Source organism: Giraffa tippelskirchi, chromosome 4 (assembly GCF_054371585.1).
Source record: "Giraffa tippelskirchi isolate mGirTip1 chromosome 4, T2T-mGirTip1v1.2.pri, whole genome shotgun sequence".
Classification (NCBI taxonomy): domain Eukaryota; kingdom Metazoa; phylum Chordata; class Mammalia; order Artiodactyla; family Giraffidae; genus Giraffa; species Giraffa tippelskirchi.
In genome coordinates, this window is record NC_137278.1 from 80,482,024 (window position 1) to 80,506,489 (window position 24,466).

General features: G+C 41.3%; 1 protein-coding gene across 7 annotated transcripts in view; it reads left to right on the forward strand.

The window, feature by feature from the left end:
- Positions 1-235: 235 nt before the first annotated feature.
- Positions 236-24,466, forward strand: part of SOS1 (SOS Ras/Rac guanine nucleotide exchange factor 1) — a 133,667-nt gene continuing 109,436 nt past the window's right edge. For 6 of the 7 annotated variants that reach the window (XM_081483215.1, XM_081483217.1, XM_081483216.1 and 3 more), the window contains exon 1: positions 2,638-3,350. In XM_081483215.1, coding sequence (XP_081339341.1) covers positions 3,264-3,350 — 87 coding nt within the window. In that variant the 5' untranslated portion in view covers positions 2,638-3,263. Of the gene's footprint in view, positions 1,249-1,924; positions 2,069-2,637; positions 3,351-11,193; positions 11,238-24,466 lie in introns of those variants that run through there. The other variant, XM_081483221.1, reaches the window with a different exon arrangement.

Here is a 24,466-nt window from a genome sequence, read left to right on the forward strand (position 1 = left end):
CGCGGAGTGCTGCACTCCCACCTGCAGGGGGCGCGCCGCTGGCCCAAAAGTCCTCCCCGCCTCCTTCCCCGCCCCTGTTCTGACTCAACGCTCTCAGAACTCGGCTAGCCTGCCTGGATCTCCGCCTTCGGGCCTCGGCTAGTCTGCCTGGATGCGCCCCCGTGCGTCACGTCCGCTCTAGCTCCTGGCCAGAAGGCCGCGAACTCAACCTCTGCGCCTGCGCCGCAGGTCCTCTGTCAGAGGTTAACGCTAAGGGGGTAACGGGGCTTTCGCGTCTACACTAGCAAGTTTCTGAGTCCACCACGGTCGTCTTCTCTCCCAGCACGCCCATAGATCTTGGTTTGGCTGAAGAGATATAAGCAGACGATGTAGTGGGACTCGATTGTTCCTTGACCTTAGCAGCGCCGAGCTCCACACCACTTCCCTTAGGTCTCTCAGCTGCGGAGGGCTGAGTCTCTTCTCTGCAGTTTCTCTCCAGCTCTCTACTGTCAATCTGCAGCCAAAACGTCCCTGCTAGTGAAAACCTGCCCCGGACGCTAAACATGCCCACCTGGGCTGTAATCCTTGTCTCTAAGCTGGTTTACCTCCAGTCAAATCTGAGACTCGCAGTTAAGGGGACCTTGGAGGTCATCAAGTCCCACCTCTTATCCCTCCCCGTAGTCCCGAGTGAGCGAATGTAAGGTTTTTACTTGCACACTCCCGAAGATCACCCGTTTCTTGGGACAACTCTGATCACATAGTCTTCCTGGAAGTTTCCTCCATTCAACTTTCATTCCCTCTTTTTGAGAACCTATTATATGCCAACTACTGTAGTTCCTTGGGATACGATGATGAGCTAGAGTGAACTCGTAAGATTGTTGGTCTTGGAGTTTACATTTCCGACGGGGGAGAAGAGGAGACCGACACCTAAAAAATAATTAAAGGCCAGAATTTATACTAGCGAAGAAATATGAATAAATAAGCCAAGACTTTTGGGAGAAAATATAGGTGGGAACTACTTAGTGTGATCACAGAAGGCCTTTTGGAGGTGATGACGTTTATAACCGGCCAAGTGAACAGTTAGGAGCAGAATGAGAGAACAGTTACAGGCTGAGGGAAAAGCAAAGCCCCTAAGGCAGGAAGGAGGTGGTGTTTTCTAGGAATAGACAAGCAGGCCAGAGTGACTGGAATGTGGTGAGCCAACGTTGAGAACGGTGAGAAAAGATTGAGAATGTAAACAGAAGCCAGATGCAGGTTTTGTGGGTCATGGTAAGAAGTTTGAAAAGTATTCTAAGAGCAGTAGGAGGCCAAGGAATAATTTATGACAGGGGCTTGATCTTAATTCATTCGTTTAGAATCACACAAAACCACATCACATATCATGTTTGGTTGTTTTTTCTCCCCATATCATTGGAGATTTTTAAATGGCTGTCATGTTTTTCTCCAAACCCTTTCTCCTGGCCCTAAACCCTCTTTCATCTATGGGTACTTTACCTCTTCTTACCCAATGGTCTTATGGATGATTTTCAAAATGTCATTCTGACCCCTTTGAAAGTGTGGAGAATGTTTAAATGTAAATCATGTGTACATTTTTAAAGGAAAAGACTCAAGACTTTTATGAGATTCTCAAAGAGGTTTGGTAGAGATTAAGAACCACTGCTTAAACGTTTCTCATCTATGTGATTCTGGTTATCATTCTCTGAAATAGCAGGGTACAATATCAAATTAAACTCAGCCTAGTTCCCTAAACTGTGAAGCAAAAACAGGGATTGCTATGAGGATTAAACGAGATTATGCTAAAAAAGTGCTAGTGGTAAACCATGCAGCGCCAGCCACGCAGTGGTACTCTTAAAAGCAAACACCTGCATCCCTGGGCTGGAGGAACAGTTTATAGATAACGCTCTTTTAGCATTCCACAAACATTAAGTGCCTATTCTGTGTACAGCCCCTTGCCTTCCAGGAGTTCGTTATCTAGTTGAAAGAGGCTTGTAGCGATACAAAACACGATAAACCAAATGCCCTTAGAGGGGTCTGAGTAAAGTGTTCTGGGATCTGGGAGCTGCAGGAGAGATGTCAATTTCCACTGGAGGTAAGTGGTTATTGGAGTTCATATTTGAAATGGGTTTGAAAGATGAACATGTTGAATTTAAAAACACACACAAGATCAATTACACGTACACATTTTATTCTTGGTGAGGTGGAAAGACGACTGGAAACACTGCGATCACTTCTATTACCCGAGAAATATTAAGACGTAGGTTTCGTGAGAAAGTCACCTATCTTTTGTCCAGTCTGTTTACCATACATTGCATGCTCTGGGCAGTCCTTATCTTCATGTTCGGGAACAAAGTACACAAATACACACCCCTTTCCGAAACGAAAGGCCCAGGGACTCGGAGAGAGGGGTGGGATCCCTCTCGGTCCAACCACACAATGGAGGCAGCTTCACCGTAGCTCACGCCCCACCCCGCAGGCCCCACTCGACTGGGGGTTCGACTGCTCCAGGCCCGGTCGCTCCTCCCCCTGCAGCCCTCGGGGGCGCAGCCACAGTCCGGCGCTTTCCTCGTTGGCGCTTTCCCTGTTCGGCGCTTTCCCTCCTCCTTCGCTGGGGAGCCGGAAAACCCGGAGCGAACCGGCCCTGCCCGGTGGCGCATGCTCAGTAGCGAGCAGGTTCAGTTCGCTAGTAGGAAGCTCGAGCGCTACACCGGCGTCGGCGGCGGCCGCGGCGGCATCTCAGGGCAGCCAGATTCCCCAACGACGACCTCGGGCCTTTCCCCTCCCCCGCTAGACCCCGCGCCCAGCTCCGCCCCGCCCCGGGTCGCCAGCGTTTCGGGGTCCCCGCCGCGGGGAGCGGGCGCCGCGGCCGGAGCTTCCCTCCACAGCCCTCCCCCAGCCGCCGGCTCCGCCGCGGGGCCAGGCCGGGCTCGGGAGCGCAGTCCCGGAGGGCGGGCGGTGACCGCGGCGGAGGGCAACCCGGGGCGGCGCCGGCTGGCCGGGGAGGGGTAGGGGGCCCGGCCCCGGGGCGGTGGTGCGGGATGCCGCCGCCGCCGCCTCCGGGCTGCGTTCGCTCTCCGCGGCTGGTGCCTGTGTCGAGTGGGTGGCCGGGCGCGGGCCTCACCCCCCAGCTCCCTCTCCGGGGCTAGCCCGGCCGCTCGGCGCCCCAAGGGGGCCGGGCCGTCCGGTGGGACCGCGGCCCTGTTCCGCGCTGCGAGCTCACCCTCTCGCGGCTCCCCGGCCCGGCTGCCGCCGCCCCTCTGCCCGCCCGGAGGCGCCCCGGGGGCACCATGCAGGCGCAGCAGCTGCCGTACGAGTTTTTCAGCGAGGAGAACGCGCCCAAGTGGCGGGGGCTGCTGGTGCCTGCGCTGAAAAAGGTGAGGAGCGCACGAGACCCCGCTCCCCAGCTGCAGCCTGGGCGAGAGCACCGGGCCCGGGTCAGGGAAGGGCTGGGGAGGCGGGGCGCGCGGGGCCGTCTTTCTTCCCGGTCTCACCGCCTCCCAGAAGGGACGGCACACCCCGAGAGGTTCCCCCGCACTCGTTGGCTCTCGGTGTTGACAGTCACCCCGTGTGGCGTGTGGGAAGGCCGCAGGGAGCCACGGAGAGTTTGTCCGAAGAATCCAACCGCTGAGAGCTTGCCCTGCCCCTGATTCAGAGACGAGAGTTGGAGGAGCCTGTTTTCATTGGAGGTCAAAGCAGGCCGCTTCTCTGTGCTCTCTCGGAGCTGCTGTCAGCCTCCGGTTTTAGGTGTCCAGTATGCTCGTCCTAGTGGGTTCAAGAATCGTTTGGCCATAACGCTTGCCCTAAGTAATTGCAGAGCTCGCCTGCCAGCAGGAACATGGATGGCCTGCTTTGCTTGCCGTCCTTAATCACTCTTCATTCTGCTGAATTCCCCCATTCCTCCGATGTACAGGGGCGGGTGCACATGCCACTGTTTTCTTTCCTTCTTTCTTTCGTCCTTCGTCCCTCCCTCTCTTTCTTTCTCCCTCCCCACCTCCCCCACCCCCACTCCCACGTTCCTCTCTCTCAAAACCTTCGTCTTGTCATTCGGTTTGTTGATAGAAATTTTAGCAGTTCTGTTTCTTCGAGCTTGCCACATTGTTATCTAAAGTTACATACCCCGTGATCTGTACTTTTACATGTTTCAGTATAATTACGAAATGTTACATTTTCAAAGTTTCTCAAGCAATGTTGTGACTTAATAAATACATTAAAACGTCAGCAACTGATGTCTGAATGAATATATTAATAAAGCCTGTCAGAGTATTTTTGTTTTCTTTTTACCTTATAAGTACAGGGGTAGCTTTACTCTTTTAATAGGTATCTAAATCGTCATTTCTCAAAAAAGGTTTCATGGTATCTGATTAAAAAATAATTTTGCTCTTCACTCAGATTTGAAATTATAGGGTACCCTTTCTCCTAAACATTTATGCTTTTTAAAGGTGTTTGATATGTCTCAGAGGCCAGCAACTTTTACTTTCCCTTTTGTCCTGTTCTCCCTCTCTTGGTATCTTACAGTGGAAGCTATTTGGTTTGTTAGCAGAATTTGCTGGTATATTTCACATGTAACTTACTGACTTTTTTGTTCAGGTGTCTGATTAGTCACAGATATCTCTGATACTGTTTTCTAAGAAAAATAAAGATGTTCCATATGCCTTACGTACTTGATTCATTAGAAATCCTGTCAGGCTCTCACTCGGTTTACTTTCGCTTTACCTGCAAGCTTGCCATCTTAGCTTGTAGTAGATGGGGAGTAGGAAGTCTCAGTGATTCCAAAAGCAGGTATCCTGACCAAGGTGGGGTTGGGGTGGGGAGGAGACAGGAAAATTATTGAAAATATATAAAAGAACTCATAAAACTATCAATTTGGGACTGTTTTGCTTGGAAGCAAGCAACTCCTATCCCAGGGGAATCACCATGAAACCCTATCAGTTGAGGGTCCTATGAAGCAGTGAGATGAACATCGTAGGAGTTAGCAGACCAGGCCTACCTCTGCCACACTGGTGGCCCTTGCTGAAATCTGTCCACAGAAACATTTTGTTTGGCTGGCATAGTGTTGTTTTGTTTTTAATGTAATTGCCAGTATTTTTAAATGGGTGTTACTACATAACATCTGAATCTTGAACTTTTCTTGGAGAATGGGAATATCTCTCCACAGTGGGCCAGCATTCAAGCAGGGCAGTAAGATGCTGGAGCTGAGTAAATGGCTGCCCATCTGTCTCCGATTGACCACAGTCCCCACCAGTCCTCTTTGCTTATTTACATAACCCTGCTTTGACTTTAAGCAGATATATCCTTGCCTGGCAGAAGAAGTGATGGGAGAGGGTGAAAATGTAGACAGTCTAGTTGATGTGTGAGATTTCTTCCAATTCCCCCTTAAGATATCCACTAAGGATGATTTTAAGCCACCAAAGACAAGTTAGATATTTCATGTGGATACCTCCGTGTCTTCCTTTAGGCATATTGTAGTTTGCAGATGCATCAACTTGTGTTATCTAGCCTGGGGCTCTTTGGATATGCTCTTTTCTTCACCTGGACTGCGGTTGGCCTGGCCTAAGACTGCTCATCCTCTGGGCTCACTGGACCTCGGATCTTTTCTCATATCCTCAGGCCTGAATTGGATAGTCTTTCTTTTAGTCTGACTGTTCTTTTAGCACCCTAGCCAGGCACTTAACAATTCCTATTTTTTTCCTATTTAAGTTCACCACCTCAATTAGATTGGATGGTCCTTGGGAACAGGATGGTATTTTACCCTCATTTCATCCTCCATGTATACAGTGTCTGACACCTAGTTGGCACTTAAATTTGAATGAAAGAGTAGGGAATAGCCAAGCAAAACCATCAGCTCCCTCCCTTCCACTTACTATTTAAATTTTTTTTTTCTCTTCATAACTGTACTATTTCATTTGACTGGCTCAAGACTTTGATGTCATCTCTGTCTACACCCAGGAAGAGCCTGTAGGTTCATTTCCCTTGACATGTTCATTTAATCAATTCCCTCCTACTCCAACTACGCTTGAGTCCCCTTTCCCAGGCTACTGCTGTAGCCTCTTAACTGAGTTCACTGCCCCCACCTCTCCTTTACTATTTTTCAGATTTCAGAAGTTATGGGACACTTCTGAATATGTCATACATTTGTTCAGAACCATTGATGTCCTTTGAGGGCATAGAATGAAGTGTGTATTCTTTGAAATAGGCTTGATGTCGATCAACGATCTGGCTTCATCCTGCTTTTCTGAATGGATTGCCTACCATAGTCTTTCATATACTTTATGCTTCAGCCAGACAGGACAACCTCTTTTCCTGAAAATCCCCAGAAGGTCTCAATGCATCCCATCTGTTAAAGTCCTGTTTTATCTATTGCATGAGTCTGTCGTGCCTGAAAGTGAAAGTGAAGTCGCTCAGTCGTGTCCGACTCTTTGCGACCCCATGGACTGTAGCCTACCAGGCTCCTCCGTCCGTGGGATTCTCCAGGCAAGAATACTGGAGTGGGTTGCCATTTCCTTCTCCAGGGGATCTTCCCGACCCAGGGATCGAACCCGGGTCTCCGGCATTGGAGGCAGACGCTTTAACCTCTGAGCTAATAAGGAAGCCTCTGTCGTGCCTACTACAGATCAATTATTGCCCTCAGCAGTAAGGATTAAAAGGGAATTGACATTATCCAGAAATGACTAAGTTCCAACATGATGAGAAGTGGCAGAGGATGAGTTTGGAGGGAAAAGTAGTTTATGGAGAATTTTTTAATGTTAAGCTAAGGAGAATGGTTTTTATTTTAAGGGGTTAGATGTCATTGAGGAACCTAAAATAGGGGAATAACATCAGATTTCGATTTTAGAAAATCCACTTTGGCCATAGAATAGAAAATGGATTGCAGAAGAATGAGACTGAAGGTAAGGAGAAAAGTTAGAAAGCTAGTTTAGTAGTCCAGCCAGGAGATGATATGTATTTGAATTAAGGGTGCGTTTGAATTAGGATAAAAGTGTGGAGATGGATTTTATATAGTTGAGAGATGTTTAAAAGGCAGAATTGACAGGATCTAGTAACTCAGTGATTGAGGTAAGTGGTAAGTGTAGGAGGACTCAAGTTTCTGGTTTGAGTGCCTTTAGTCAGGATAGAGAATGTAGGAGGGGTACCTGTTGGGGTGGAAGGAGTAGCATTATAAGATGAGTTTTGAACTTGTTAAAGGCTCTTCTGGTTATCCAGGTGGACTTGTAGAACTGGCAATTGGTTGTTGGTATCTGGTGAAACAGATTTGGGACTTCTAGGTGTGTGGGTGGAGCCGTGAGATAGAGGAAGCTATCCATTCACGAGTTACACAAGAATGTTCATGGCAGTTCTGTTCAGCAAAAAATTGGAAACAATCCAGATGTCCATCAGCAGGTGAATGTAGAAACAAATTGTGATATAGCCATACATTGGAGTACTTCTCAGCAGTAAAAAGGAATGAACTATTGATATATGAGACAACGTTGCTCAAAATAATTAAGCTGGTAACCCCCTACTGCCCAAAACACCATAGTATATACTGTAAAATTATAGAAAAATGCATCTACAGTGACAGAAAACAAGTCAGTAGTTGTTTTGGGAAGAGACATTTATGTTCATTTGTCTTTTTGATTGTACTAATAGTTTCAGAAGCATATGCATGCATTCTTGTGTGTGCTCAGTCGTGTTCAACTCTTTTTGACCGCATGGACTGTAGCCTGCCAGGCTTCTCTGTCCATAAACTTTTCCAGGCAAAGAATACTGAAGTGGGTTGCTATTTCTTCCTTTAGGGGATTTCCTGATCCAGGGATCAAACCTGTGTCTCCCCCGACTTCTGCATTGGAAGGCAGATTCTTCACCAGCGAGCCACCTCAGGAGCGTATTAAAATTTAACGCGTTATACAGCTCAGATATTTGCAATTTATTGTGTGTTAATTGCACCTCAAAGAAGGTGTTTTAAAAAAAGTGAATGAGGCCACCCACTGAAAATGATTAGAGGTAAGAATGAAATTAGGCTGGCATCAGAACTGGAGGAATAAAATGAACAGTATGGTGTAGGGAAAGAGCAAAGGGAAAGGAGTGAGTGAAGGAGATTAAGAAGGAAAGAGGTAGAAAAATAAGACCCTAGTGTCCGAGAAGCTGAGAATGGATGAGTTTCAAGGAAAGTGTCATTAACTGTGTCAGGCTATAGAAAAGTCAAATAAAGTACCTGAAAAATAGTAGTTAGATTTAACAGCTTAGGGGTCACTTATATCCGGCAGTTTAGGTGTGAGAATAGAAAATAGAAAAATAAACCAAAAAAAAGAAGATAGAAAAACATGGAAAACTAGTAGCAAGAATAGATAATTTTTTTTTTTTTTCAGATTTTTTTTTCCCCTTGAAGCTTGTGAATGAAGGGAAAAGAGATCCTTCTGTGACAAGAAGGGGATTTAGGTTGGGAAGGATACTTGTTTTTTATCTGAAGGTGATGGAAACTTGCTTATGTTAGGATGCTTTGGGGAAGTAACTGATGGAGAATGATAGTGAAGATACTAGTATTTGCCTCAAATTATTTGCCAGGTACTATTTTAAGTGCCTCATGTGTTCTCTGATTCTCACAGGATACTATTATTGTGTCTATTTTATAAGAGAGAAAACAGATTTGGAAAGGGTAACTTGGTTACAGAGTCTGCATTTTAAAACAGTATTAATGATGATCTGCTACCTCTGGCAGGAGCAATAACATCCTTTCTTCTGAGGTGGGAGGGGGTGAGATAAAATGGGTTTGTAGGTTGAGGAGCAGGAAGTTCATGCTAGGTAGCCTCAATTTTCATGATGAAAAACAAGATCCTTTACGTAGAGCAAGGAAAGAGAAATGAGTAAGGAGCTTAAGTTTTGGAATTGCTGCTGTGGAGTCGGGAGAAGAAGCCAACCAGTGAATTAAAAAGGATTGCTGAGCAGTGCGGAGTGTGGAGAGCATTGTAGGTTTGAAGAGCATTCGTTGGCCTGCTGGTTGTGAGATTTTCTTCCTGCAGCACCCATCAGTTCAGGTAAAGGGGTAGAGGATTGTTGGTTGCTTGTGGCTGCAGTAGAGATGAAGATATTGAATAGGGATATTTCAGAAGATTGAAAGTTAAGCTATAAGAGAGATAATGGAGGTGTAAATGAGAGCTCCATGGATTAGAAATCTCAATGAATTGTAAGAGGAGGGTGAGGGGAGCAGATAAGGAATTATGATTAGAGATATTTATAATTACATTTTGGAGTTTTAAGATTCTTAGAAATGAGGAAGATGAGACGGGGGCTCTGAACTGGTGTGTTGAATGGTGGATTGCATGCATGGGTGAGGATGGATTCCACAACGATTATGATGTGTGTTGTAGTGGTGAGGAAGAAGGCAGTGGCAGAGAGGTCCAGACATCACAGCAGTGATGATACTCCAACCAAATAATAAGTGGCAGCTTCTCCCTGTAATATATTTTTTTATTACAGCTATAGATGGAATAGAAAAAAAGTTTGCCCTTCATTTTAGAATGTATTTGTCTTGTAATCAAGTTTTGTATCCAACATTTTATTATGAAAAATTTCAGATGTACAAAAAAGTTCAAAGAGTTGCATAGTAAATACTCATATACCCGCCTGGATTCTATAATTTACAAGTATTTTACTGTTTGCTTTATCACATGCCTATCCATCCACCAATCCATCTTAACATTTTGAAGGGTTTCAAAGTAAGTTGTGGACATCAGTACACTTTACCCTTAAACACTTCAGCTTGCATATCATTAACTTAGAGTTCACTGTTTGTTTACAGTTCTTTTTGTTTTTCAGGTAAAATTTATGTACAGTGAAATACACAAATGTTAATTGTATGATTTAATGAGTTTTGGCAAATGAATACAACCCAAGCCCCTGCCAGGAGATGGGACATTACCAGCACTTCTGAAATTTTCCTCATGTGCCTTCTCAGTCAGTTCCTGCCCCCAGCCTCCAACTGCTCTTCAGATCTTTTATCAACATAGATGAATCTTATCTGTTGTAGATACCATATAAATAGAATTGTACAGTATATATTTTTGGTGAGGCTTTTGAGGTTGTGTTTAATGAATTCAGTCTTTTTTTTTTTTCTGTCATATGAATATGTCAAAGTTTATTAAATGGATGGATACCTGGGAGGTTTCCAGTTTGGGGCTGTTGAGAATAAAGCTGCCATGAATGTTCTTAACTTACAGCTCGTGTTGTAGAAATGTTTTCACTTCTCTCGGGTAAATACCAGGAGAAATGGCTCATAGAGTAAATGTCTGTTAGGTTTATAAGAAACTTCCACACCTTTTCTCAAAATGGTTGTACCATTTCATGTTCCCACCAACAGTGTATGAGAGTTGCAGTTGCTCTACATTCTTGCCAATATTTGATGTTATTAGTCTCTAATTTTAGTAATTTCGATGGGTGTGTAGTGGTATCTCATCGTGGTTTTAATTTGCATTATCCTGGTGACTAATGATTTTGAGCATTCATGTTCTTACAGGTTATTCGTATGTCTTCTTTTGTGTAGTGTCTGTGTGAATCTTTTGCCCATTTAAAAAATTGGGTTGTTTTTCTTTATTGTATTGAGTTGCAAGAGTTCTTTGTATATCGTGGTTTACTGTCCTTTATCAAATACACGTTTCGTGAATATTTTCTTCTGGTCTGTGGCTTGTCTATTCATTTTCCTAATGATGTTTTTTGATGAACAGAAGTTTTTAATATTGATGGAGTCAAATTTATCAGGTTTTTTTCTTTTAAGGTCACTGTGCTCTGTTTCAGAACCCCTTGCCTGCCACCAAGTCATGAATACATGGTCCCAAGGCTATTTTCTAAAAGCTTTATAGTTTTAGCTTCTACATAACCTATGATCCATTTCAAATTAATTGTATGTGGTATGAGGTAGGACTTGAGATTTTTTTTTATGCTCATATCTAGTTATTTCAGAACTATTTGTTGAAGAGACTTTCCTCTCCCTGTTGGATTGTGTTGTTTCTGTGAAAATTAAATGAATATATATTATATATTTATGTAAATGTATATTTAAATATGTAATATATAAAGTAAATATGTATATATTTTAGACTTCTAGTCCATTGATGTCTTGTTTATCTTTCCCCTAATACCACACTATTGATTTATGTAGATTTATAGTAAGTCTTAAAGTTAGGTAGTACAAGTCTTCCTTCTTTTAAAATAATTATTTTATTGTTTCTGGATTTTGTATTTCAGTATAAATTTTGAACCATCCTGTCAACCTCTACCAAAAAATCTTGGTGAGATTTTAATTGTAATTTCATTTAATCTGTAGATAATGGGATAGAATTGGCATCTTAACATAGCAAGTCTTTGGATTCATGAATGCGATATATGTCTCCATTTATTTAGACTTTTAAATTTCTGTCAGAAACACTTTTAGTGTAGAAGTCTTACATGTCTTCAGTCAAGTTTAATCTGAAATATTTTGTTTTTTGATGTTATTGTAAATTGTTTTAAAATTTTTTATTTTCGAGTTATTTGTTAATGGGTATAGAAACAATAGGCGAAAATTTGGAGGCAATAAAGAGGAACTGCAGGGTGACAGATGTGCTCAGGCCTAGAGAGAATTTAGTCCAAATGGGAGATGAAAGGGAGAGACTTCTAAGGGAAAAGAGAGAGGGAATTTCAGAAATTTTATATTGTTATCAATTGGAAGTCCTTAAATAAGCATCAGTGAGTCCTTTGGTATGCTAAAAATGCATGAAAAAGAAAGGCATTATGAAACTCAAAAAGTTGTTTAATAAAGATCATATATCTGAATTAAACAGAAACATGTAGCTGATTTTTGTATATTGATTCTGTATCCTTTGACCTTGCTCATAGTTGTTTTGCAGATTTCATAGAATTTTGATTTTTTTGGCCACTCCCTGAAGCACGTGGGATCTTAGTTCCCTGACCAGGGATCCAAGCCACACCACTGCATTGGAAACATGATGTCTTAACCCTGAACCACCAGGAAAGCCCCTCCATAGAATTTTCTACATGATTATGTCATCTGCAAATAGAGGCAGTCTGATATTTTATTTCTTTTTCTTATTTTATTGGCTAAGACTTCCATTACAGTGTTGAATCAAAGTAGTGAAAGTAATCATCCTTGCCATCTTAAGGGAAAAGTATGTCTTATTTCACCATTAAGGGTGATGTTAGTTGTTAGTTGCCATTGATGCTCTTTATCAGATTGAGGTTTTCCCCTTCCGCTTGTAGTTTTCTGAGAGTTTAGGGGTTTTCTGAAGTTATAAGTGGATATTGAATTTTGTCAAATTGTTTTTCTATGTCTTTTAAAATAATCATAAGCTTTTCCTCCTTTATTCTGTAAATATTATGGTAAGTCACATTGATTGACTTTGAGTGTTAACTTACATTCCTGGATAAGCCATAGCAGATTTTTTTTTTTCCCTTTTTTTTGAGTTTATGCTTTGTGCGAGTGTTCTAGGCACTATGCTTGGTACTTTACATATTTATCTCTGTTCCACCGATTGACTTTTCAAGGTAGTAATTTTTACAACTGAGTTTTATAGCTGAGGAAATGGATCCTCAGAGAGGCAAATTGCTCAAAATCTTGTAATAGAACCGAAATTTGAACTTAAATCTGTTTAGCTTCAAACACAACTCTTTCCACTGTACTGTGTTGCTTTCTTTGAGTAGGCAGTGCAATACAGAACAATGGTGTTCTAATTGTCTTGCACCTTAGATTTTAGGGAATAACTGTCTTACGGGAGAAGGAGGCGAAATGAAGAGGGTTGTGAAACCCTTTGTGTTAGACTGAGAAACTTAGCTGTTTTACATATTGGGGTTCTGCGTAGACTTGCATTTGACAAAACTATCCAGATGTTCAAGCTGGTTTTAGAAAAGGCAGAGGAACCAGAGATCAAATTGCCAACATCCTCTGGATCATCGAAAAAGCAAGAGAGTTCCAGAAAAACATCCCTTTCTGCTTTATGGACTATGCCAAAGCCTTTGATTGTGTGGATCACAATAAACTGTAGAAAATTCTGAAAGAGATGGGAATACCAGACCATCTGACCTGTCTCTTGAGAAACCTGTATGCAGGTCAGGAAGCAACAGTTAGAACTGGGCATGAAACAGCAGACTGGTTCCAAATAGGAAAAGGAGTACGTCAAGGCTGCCTGTTGTCACCCTGCTTATTTAACTTCTTTGCAGAGTACATCATGAGAAACGCTGGGCTGGAAGAAGCACAAGATGGAATCAAGATTGCAGGGAGAAATATCAATAACCTCAGATACGCAGATGACACCACCTTTATGGCAGAAAGTGAGGAACTAAAGAGCCTCTTGATGAAAGTGAAAGAGGAGAGTGAAAAAGTTGGCTTAAAGCTCAACATTCAGAAAACTAAGATCATGGCATCTGGTCCCATCACTTCATGGGAAATAGATGGGGAAACAGTGGAAACAGTGTCAGACTTTATTTTTTGGGGCTCCAAAATCACTGCAGATGGTGATTGCGCCATGAAATTAAAAGACACTTACTCCTTGGAAGGAAGGTTATGGCCAACCTAGATAGCATATTTAAAAGCAGAGACATTACTTTGCCAACAAAGGTCTGTCTGGTCAAGGCTATGGTTTTTCCAGCGGTCACGTATGGATGTGAGTGTTGGACGGTGAAGAAGCTGAGTGCCAAAGAATTGATGCTTTTGAACTGTGGTGTTGGAGAAGACTCTTGAGAGTCCCTTGGACTGCAAGGAGATCCAGTCAGTCCATCCTAAAGGAGATCAGTCCTGGGTGTTCATTGGAAGGACTGATGTTGAAGCTGAAACTCCAATACTTTGGCCACCTCATGCGAAGAGTTGACTCATTGTAAAAGACCCTAATGCTAGGAAGGATTAGGGGCAGGAGGAGAAGGGGATGACAGAGGATGAGATGGTTGGATGGCATCACCGACTCAATGGGCATGGGTTTGGGTGGACTCTGGGAGTTGGTGATGGACAGGGAGGCCTGATGTGCTGCGATTCATGGGGTCTCAAAGAGTTGGACACCACTGAGCGACTGAACTGAAGTGATACTGTTGCATAAAACAGTAATTAAAAGTAATGGTGGTGGTGGTTTAATCGCTAAGTTGTGTCCAACTCCTGCGACCCATGGACTGTAGCCTGCCAGGCTCCACTGTCCATGGGATTCTCCAAGCAAGAATACTGGAGTGGGTTGCCATTTCCTTCTCCATTTTAAAGGTAATAGTTAATGGAAAGACGGCATAGATCATAAAAGAAAAGGCTGAGAAGAAATGATCTTGGGATGGCAATAGGAAGCTAGGAGACTATTCTAGTATGTTTATGTTTGGGAGTGAAGGAAGTGACACTTTAGTGGAAGTGAGAGTTGACCAGGTGAGGATGAGGAGGATGTGTCTTCCAAGGGTTGATGTTGCAAAGAGTCACTGGTGTCCAAGAAGAGCTCAGCATCTTAGGAATTCTGAGTAGCTGGAGTCTATTCAGTCTGAAGTATGGAGTCAGCTCTTGTGAATGAGATTATTGCATTTTATCTTGTGAGCAGTGAGGAACTATTGAAGAGTTTTAAACCAGATGTTAATAATTAGATATGAATTTTAAAGGATCTCTGCTCTGTGGAGCGTGGATTGAATGACTGTAGAACCGTAGGCAAGAAGGCAGGTTAGGGGACTTTTGCTGCAATTCATGGAAGGGGTAGTGGTGTTCTTGACTAGAGCAGTAGCTGTGGGGCAAAGAAGAGTGGACAGATTTTAGCTTTAGAAGTAGATTGGTGGTTGAACAGTGGGGTAGTGAGAGAGGATTCAAAGTTGATTCCCAGGATTCTGGCTTAGGAGTCTTAGTGGCAATAGTGATGAAAGGGGGAATACTGGGAGGAGGAGCACCTTTGGAGGGGAACTAAGAAACCATCGGTATTCTGGGAGTAACACGGTATGAGAGAATTGTGATGGGAGGAATTTACACATTGAGGGTAGCCAAGTATGTAAGCATGGAAGGCATCTTTATTGGACTGTCCTTATTAATTATAAGCAGGTACAACCTGAAGATTCTTTCAGTGTACGTTTCAAATGCTGTCTCCTCTACAAAGGCTTTCTACTACAATTCCATCCCCTAAGTAGAATGAATCTATTAATTTCTTTAATAGATTGGAGAAGGAAATGGCAACCCACTCCAGTATTCTTGCCTGGAGAATCCCATGGACAGAGGAACCTAGAAGGCTATATAGTCCATGGGGTTGCAAGAGTCAGACACAACCTAGCGACTAAACCACCACCATTAATTTCTTTAGTACTTTATGTGTCAATTTTAGTACTTAATGAAAATCTGCCCTTTAAAGTTTGTATATGTGGCTTCTCTCCCCCTCTATATTGGGAGTTATTTGAGAGCAAGATAGGAACCATCTCACCTTTGTATTCCCTCTAATGCATAGCATGTTTCTCATGTATAGCAGGTGCTCAGTACACATGTTGAATTGTATGTAGCTCTGATCTTGTCCCTTTAAGAATATACTTACTAATGAGTTAGGTGTGTCTTAGTTGAGATTTTTAGCAGACAAAAGCATTGCAATTGTCATGTTTGGTGTATCCTATTTTAGCAAATAGGAAAGCAAACATGATGCTTTAGAAATAATTTTTAAATGGCTAAATTAGAAAAAAAACATGTAATGCTTCAAGGCAGAAGCAGATACCAGGATGGGGTTAAGCATGCAAGAAGTTTATTAGAAAAAGTGCTTGTGAGAAAAAATGAGGAAGGAGGCAAGGAGAGTCATCAGACTGATGCAAATCTGACTCCAAGTGAAGGAGAAAGGTAAGGAAGGAACTTTGGGTGAAAGTGTTGTAGCTCTAAGGAAATTTAACCGAAACCTCAGAAGTTCTTGAGCAAAAGTTGCCTATCACAGAAATTCCTCATCTTCCAAGATCCAGGGTCACCTTAGTGTATGCCTGTGGTGCTCTTTACTGGGAGCAGCCAGTGAGAAACACGGCCTCTGTGCAAAGTGATGGATTTCAGAGTGCAGCAGCTAGGGCCCAGAGTCAGTTATTTTTCCCTGGAGTCAGAGATCTGAGAGGCTGATTCTCAGAGCCAGCCATGGTCATCTCTGTGGCTATAAATTGCCTGATTCAGGACAATTGAATCACAGTATTCCCCTCACTTAAAGTGGTAATTTGTTCCCCCTAAGCTCCTTATGCTTTTTCTTTTTTTAAAGATACCTTAGGATGAGTTCCAAAAGTCATAACTTAATTGTCATTAGAGTACACAGTTTGCTTTGTTGTTGTTTAGTTGCTAAGTTGTGTCTGATTCTTTTGGAACTCTGTGGACAGTAGCCCGCCATGCTTCTCTATCCATGGGATTTCCCAGGTGAGAATACTGGTCTGCGTTGCCATTTCCTCCTCCAAGGGATCTTCTGACCCAGGGATCAAACCCACATCTTTTGCATTGGCAGGCAAATTCTTACCACTGAGCCACCGGGGAAACCTATGGTTTGCTTTAGTAGTTATCAAATAAAGTTTGCATTTCCTAATCAAGTTGATTTCATATTCAACCTTAATGTACCAAATGACAAACAAAACAATAAAGACGAAAGAAAACATGCAAATGATACCTACAATATGAACTAGTGAACCAGGAGTACTTCAAGCACTTCAGAAGTACCTTGAATAGGCCAACCATCCAGTTATGAAGATGAGTGCTTGTGGACTTTCCTTTCTAGGCTGGGCTACTTCAGGTAGACAAGCACAAATCAGTAAAAGAAGTTATACATAAAGTCAGATTCAGGAAATCACCTGTTGGAGTTGGGGATGGAGGCATATACCAGAGAAAAGAAGTAATTTAAAGTTTTAGTTTTATGGACCCTGAATTACTCAGATGTTATTTTTAAGGTAGATATTTTAAATTTATAATGAGAAGATGATTTTGAAAAGAGTTTCCTTAATGCTACTTTCCTGCTGATTTTGACTGATGGTGGTGGTTTAGTCGCTAAGTCATGTCTGACTCTTGCCACCCCATGGACTGTAGCCCGCCAGGCTCCTCTGTACATGGGATTTTCCAGGCAAGAATACTGGAGTGGATTGCCATTTCTTTCTCCAGGGGATCTTCCCGACCCAGGAATCGAACCTGGGTCTCCTGCATTACAGGCAGATTCTTTACCGACTGAGCTATGAGGGAAGCTGATTTTGACTGGTTTGGTTTTATTCACCAGATTTGTTGAGTATTATATGACAGACATTCTGGACAATTGAAAACTAAAACCTCAATTGTTGCTTTTATGAAACTTGTATCTGGTGATAAAAAGAAATCTGTTATCTTCCCATATGTGTTAAAGCACTCCGATTCTAGTTTATAGAAAGTTTGATTCAGGGTTAAAAATAAAAATATAAATTAAAAAATTTTTAATTTTAAAAATAAAACAAGTCTTGGAATTAAAAAGTTGTTTTAAATTAACAGAGACTCTTTGTAATAAGCTGACTTAAATTCTAGTTATTCTTTTATAATTACTGAAATAAAATTTTCCCTTTTGATACAGACAAGTCCCATCTTCTATTTTATTACAATCTAAACCATTTGCAAGTGAATTGATTTCTATGTATAGCTCAGTAGTTTGTAATGGAATACACTTGCATTCACAGCTGTTTTAAAAACTGATAGGATTCTGATTTCTTTACATATAATTAATAACTTGTTTCTTATTTTGGTAGAATATATTTTATATATATATATCCATATATATATAAAAAACACAAAATTAGCCATTTTAACCATTTCTAAGTATATAATTCAGTGCCAGTAGCTATATTCACAAGATTGTGCAACTGTCACCACTGTCTATTTGCAAAACTTTTCATCACCTCAAACAGAAACTCTGTACGTATTAAGCAATGACTCCTAACTTCCTCCTCCCTCAGCCCCCATAACCTCTAATCTACTTTCTGTCTTTATGAATTTGCCTGTTCGAGGTATTTAACATAAGTTGAGTCATATAATATGTGTCCTTTTGTGTCTGATTTATTTTAGTTAACACAGTGTCTTTAAGATTCATCCGTGGTGTAGCATGTATCAGAATTTAATTCCTTTTTAAGGCTGAATAATACTCCATTTTGTGTATATACCACATTTAGTTTATTAATTCATCTGTTGATGGACACTTGAGTTGTTTCTATCTTTTGGCTACTGTAAGGAATGCTGCAGTGAACATTGGTATACAAGTATTTGTTTGGGTTCCTGTTTTCAATTCTTTTGGGTATACACCTAGAAGGGGAGTCACTGGGTCATTTGGTTTATATGTTTAACTTATTTAACATTTATATGTTTAACATTTGGTTTATATGTTTAACTATGTTTAACTTTTTGAGGAATTATCATACTGCTTTCCACAGCAATCAAACCGTTTTTACATTCCTACTAGCGATGCACAAAGGTTCCAGTTTTTCCATATCTTCTCTTACACTTGTTATTTTCTGTTTTTTTTTTTAATTACTATCCTGGTTTATGTGAAATGATACCTATTTGTATTTTGGCTTGTATTTCCCTAATGACTAATAACATTGGCCATCTTTTCATGTGCTTGTTGGCCACTTGTATATTTTCTTGGGAAAATGTCTGTTCAAGTTCATTGCCGTTTTTAAAACCTACGTGGTTTGAGTTTTTGTTGTTAAATTTTAGGGCATCATTGTAATATTCTTGATGTTAGCTCCTTATTGCCTATATGACTTGTAAATATTTTCTTTCATTCAAATACAACCAAAAATCTACTTTTCAGTTTCTTGATAATGTCCTTTGCACAAAAGCTTTAAACTTTAATGAAGTTCAGTTTATCTTGAAACCCAACTGCTTTTTGTGTGTTGGTTTTCTTCTGCAACTTTGCTGAATTAATTTACTAGCTCTGGTATCTTTCTTGTGGATTCTTTGGAATTTTTCTATATATAGGATTGTCATCTGCAAATAAAAATAGTTTTACTGTGTGTGTGTATATACATATGGCTTCCTTGGTGGCTCAGATGGTAAAGAATCTGCCTACAATGCAGGAGACCCAGGTTCGATCCGTGGGTCAGGAAGATCCCATGGAGAGGAGGATAGCAACCCACTCCAGTATTCTTGCCTGGAGAATTCCATGGACAGAGGAACCTGGCAGACTATAGTCCATGGGATCAGTTTTCATTCCAATCCCAAAGAAGGACAATACCAAAGAATGTTCAAACTACTGTACAGTTGCACTCATGTCACATGCTAGCAAGGGTATGCTCAAAATCCTTCAAGCTAGGCTTCAGCAGTGCGTTAACCGAGAGCTTCCAGATGTCCAAGCTGGGTTTAGAAAAGGCAGAGGAACCAGAGATCAAATTGCCAACATTCATTGGCTCATAGAGAAAGCAAAAGATTTCCAGAAAAACATCTGCTTCGTTGACTGTGCTAAAGCCTTTGACTATATGGATCACAACAAACTGTGGAAAATTCTTAAAGAGAGAGGAATACCAGACCACCTTGCCTATCTCCTGAGAAACCTGTATGCTGGTCAAGAAGCAACATTTAGAACCTTACGTGGAACAACTGACTGGTTCAAAATTGGCAAAGGAATATGACATGCCTGTGTATTGTCACCCTGTTTGTTTAAATTCCGTGCAGAGTACATCATGCAAAATAATGGACTGGATGAATCACAAGCTGGAATCAAGATTGCCAGGAGAAATATCAGCAACCTCAGATATGCTGATGATACCACTTTAATGGCAGAAAGTGAAGTGGAATTAAGAGCCTCTTGACGAGAGTGAAGGAGGAGAGTGAAAAAGCTCACACACACACACATGTTCTTTTTCAGATTCTTTTCCCTTATAGGTTATTATGAGTTATTGAGTATAGTTCTGAGTGGTATACAGTAGGTTCTTGTTAGTTATCTATTTTATATATAGTAGTGTGTATACGTTAACATATGCTTTGTAATTGTTTTATCTTCTTGATGAATTGATCCTTTTTTCAACATACAGTGTCCATCTTTGTCTCTTGTAACAATTTTTGACCTAATGCCTAGTTTTTCTGATGTTAGAATAGCCACACTAACACTCTTACTTTCTGTTTTCATGGAATATCTTTTTCCATCTTTTCATTTTGAAACTATAGTTTTGTGTATAAATTGAGTCACTATAGTCAGCATATACTTTAATCATGTTTTTAAATCAGTCCTGCCAATCTCTGGCTTTGACTGGAAAGTTTAACCCAATTAAATTTAAAGTAGTGAGAAGAGCCTGGCAGGCTACAGTCCATGGGGTCTCTGAGTCAGACACAACTTAGCAACTGAACAACAACAAAAGTGACTGATAAGGAAGGACCTCTGCCATCATTTTGCTTGTGTTGTTGTGAAATTTTATACCTTTTTTGTTGCTCATTTCCTCCATTACATACTGGTTTCTTCTTCTCCCCCAGCCCCATTTTATTATGGTGAACCATTTTGATTTCCTTTTGTGTGTATTTTTTTAGACATTTTCTTTGTGGTAATCCTTGTGAATTACATTTAACTCCCTAAATTTATAGCAATTTAGTTTGCACTGATATGAACTTAACTTCAATAGCATATAAAAGCTCTGCTCCTATACAGCTCAGTCTTACCCCCTTATATTGTTATTGTCACAAATTATATCTTTATACATTGTGTATCCAGTATCAGGTTTGTAATTATTTTTTATGCATTTGTCTTTGAAATTCTATAGGAAATACAAAATGGAGTTAGAAACCAAATATATGTATAGTAATACCCGTTTTTATATTTGCTGGTGTATTTACCTATACTAGAGACCTTTAATTCATCATATGACTTTGAGTTGCTGTTTAGTATCCTTTCATTTCAATTTGAAGGACTGTCTTTAGCAGTTCTTGTAGGGCAGGTCTTACGATATTGAACTCCCTCAGCTTTTGTTTATCTGACAACATCTTAAATTGTACCTAATTTTGAAGGACAGTTTTGTCAGATGCAAAATTCTTGGTTGACAATTTTTTTCTTTCAGCACTTACATATGCATCGTACTGTATTTGGGCATCCATGGTTTCCAGTAAGAAATAAGTTGCTGACCTTATTAAGGACTCCTAGTATGGGAAGGGAATTCCAGTTGAACTATTTCAAATCCTAAAAGATGATGCTGTGAAAGTGCTGCACTCAACATGCCAGCAAATTTGGAAAACTCAGCAGTGGCCACAGGACTGGAAAGGGTCAGTTTTCATTCCAGTCCCAAGAAAGGCAGTGCCAAAGAATGTTCAAAAGTGAGTGAAGTCGCTCGTAAGTGTCTGACTCTTAGCGACCCCATGGACTGTAGACTACCAGGCTTCTCTGTCCATGGGATTCTCCAGGCAAGAATACTGGAGTGGGTTGCCATTTCCTTCTCCAGGGGGTCTTCCCAACCCAGGGATCGAACCGAGGTCTCCCGCATTGTAGGCAGGTGCTTTACCCTCTGAGCCACCAGGGACGCCCTGGTGGGCTTCAAACTACTGCACAATTGCACTGATCTCACACGCTGGCAAAGTAATGCTCAAAGTTCTCCAAGCCAGGCTTCAACAGTACATGAACCGTAAACTTCCAGATGTTCAAGATGGATTTAGAAAAGGCAGAGGAACCAGAGATCAAATTGCCAACATCCGCTGGATCATAGAAAAAGCAAAAGAGTTCCAGAAAAACGTCTACTTTTGCTTTATTGACTACACCAAAGCCTTTGACTGTGTGGATCACAACAAACTGTGGTGAATTCTTAAAGAGATGGGAATACCAGACCACCTGACCTGCCTCCTGAGAATCTGTATTCAGGTCAGGAAGCAACAGTTAGAATTGGACATGGAACAACCGACTGGTTCCAAATCAGGAAAGGAGTACATCAAAGCTGTATATTCTCACCCTGCTTATTTAACTTCTATGCAGAGTACATCATGTGAAATGGTGGGCTGGAGGAAGCACAAGCTGGAATCAAGATTGCCTGGAGAAATATCAGTAATCTCAGATACGCAGATGACACCATCCTTATGGCAGAAAGTGAAGAAGAACTAAAGAGCCTCTTAATAAAAGTGAAAGAGGAGAGTGAAAAAGTTGGCTTAAAACTCAACATTCAGAAACTAAGACCACGGCATCCGGTCCCATCACTTCATGGCAAATAGATGGGGAAACAATGGAAACAGTGACAGACTTTATTTTTTTGGTTTCCAAAATCACTGCAGATGGTGACTGCAGCCATGAAATTAAAAGATGCTTGCTCCTTGGAAGAAAAGGTATGACCAACCTAGACAGCTTATTAAAAACCAGAGACATTACTTTACCAACAAAGGTCTGTCAAAGCTGTGGTTTTTCCCGTAGTCATGTATGGATGTGAGAGTTGGACTATAAAGAAAGCTGAGCATCGAAGAATTGATGCTTTTGAACTGTGGTGTCGGAGAAGACTCTTGAGAGTCCCTTGGACTGCAAGGAGATCCAACCAGTCCATCCTAAAGGAGATCAGTCCTGGGTGTTCATTGGAAGGACTGATGCTGAAGCTGAAACTCCAACACTTTGGCCACCTGATATGAAGAACCGACTCATTGGAAAAGACCCTGATTTTGGAAATGATTGAAGGCGGAAGGAGAAGGGGGCAACAGAGGTTGAGATGGTTGGATGGCATCACAGACTTGATGGACATGAGTTTGAATAAGCTCAGGGAGTTGGTGATGGACAAGGAAGCCTGCATGCTGCAGTCCATGGGGTCGCAAAGAGCCAGACATGACTGAGTGACTGAACTGAACAGTATGGAAAGAGTTGCTTCTCCTGCTGCTTTAATGGTTTTGTTTTTGTTTTTAGACAGTTGGTGTATAATGTGCCTTGGTGCAGGTATCCTGGACTTTATCCTATGTAGATTTTATTGAACTTTTTGAATTTGTAGATTAATGTATTTCATCAATTTGGGTGTATTTTCAGCCATTATTTCTTTACATATTCTTTCTGTCCCTTTCTCTCTCTTCCCTTCTGAGATTCCCACAACGCATGTTTTGGTCTCCTTGTTATTCTGCAGGTCCCTTAGGCCCTGTTTACTTTTTTAAAAAAGCATTTTGAGCATATTCAAGTTAGTTTTAAAGTTTTTATCTAGTTAGTCTGATGTCTGGGCTTCTTTAGCCAGTTTCTTTCAGTTAATTTTGTTCCTTTGAATGTGCCATTCTGTCTTGGTTTGTTTTTTGGGTTTTTTTTGAATGCTATGTGATTTTTTTTTTCTTAAACTGGGCATTTGAATAGTATAATGTAACTATTGAAAGTAGATTCTTCCCTTTTCCCAGGGCTTGCTGTTTGTTGTTTGTTTTTATGTAGTTTTGTTTTTGATTGTTGAAGGCTTTATTAGTATGTTTGTTGAATGACTTTACAAAGCTATTGTTTCTTTCAAACAAAGTATTCCTTGGTGTGTATAATCACTGAAGTCTCTTTGACCTAACTTGTGTTTCCACAGTGTTTTGAGAGAGATTTCCTTGCACTTCAGGAGCTAAAAAACAACCAAACAAATAACAATAAAACCTCTCTCAGTCTGTTCAGCTTGGCTCTGTACTGGTACGCTCTTGTAATAATTTGTGAAAATTGCCAGTGCGACATAGCAGTAATAGAGTAAGATTCAGATTTATATCCTGAGATTTGTCCATTGTGCTATGTAAAATCAAGTTTTCCTCTTTCTACAAAAAAAATAATTTGGTTTGTTGTTGTTCAGTTGGTGAAGTCATGTTTGACTCTTTGCGACCCCATGGACTGCAGCGTGCGAGGCTTCCCTATCCTTTACTATTATCTAACCATCCCATGCTCTGTTGCCCTCTTCTCCTTTTGCCTTCAACCTTTCCCAGCATCAGCGTCTTTTCCAATGAGTCAGCCCTCCCCATCAGGTGGCCAAAGTATTAGAGCTTCAGCCCTCCCCGTCAGGTGGCCAAAGTATTAGAGCTTCAGCTTCAGCATCAGTCCTTCCAGTGAATATTCAGGATTGATTTCCTTTAAGATTGATTGGTTGGATCTCCTTACAGTCCAGAGGACTCTCAAGAGTCTCCTCCAGCACCATAGTTCAAAAGCATTAATTCTTTGCTGCTCAGCCTTCTTAATGGTCCAACTCTCATATCTGTATGTGACTACTGGAAAAACCATAGCTTTGACTACATGGGCCTTTGTCGGCAAAGTGATGTCTTTGCTTTTAATATGCTGCCTAGGTTTGTTATAGTCCTTCCAAGGAGCAAGCGTCTTTAATATCATGACTGCAGTCACTGTCAGCAGTGGTTTTGGAGCTCAAGAAAATAAAATCTGTCACTGTTTCCACTTTTTCCACTTCTAATTGCCAGGAAGTGATGGGACCAGTTGCCATGATCTTAGTTTTTTGAATGTTGAGTTTCAAGCCATGTTTTTCACTGCCTTCTTTCACCTTCTTCAAGAGGCTCTTTAGTTCCTCTTCACTTTCTGCCATAAGGGTGATGTCATCTGCATATCTGAGGTTGTTGATGTTTCTCCTGGCAATCTTCATTCCAGCTTGTGATTCATCCAGTGCAGCATTTTGC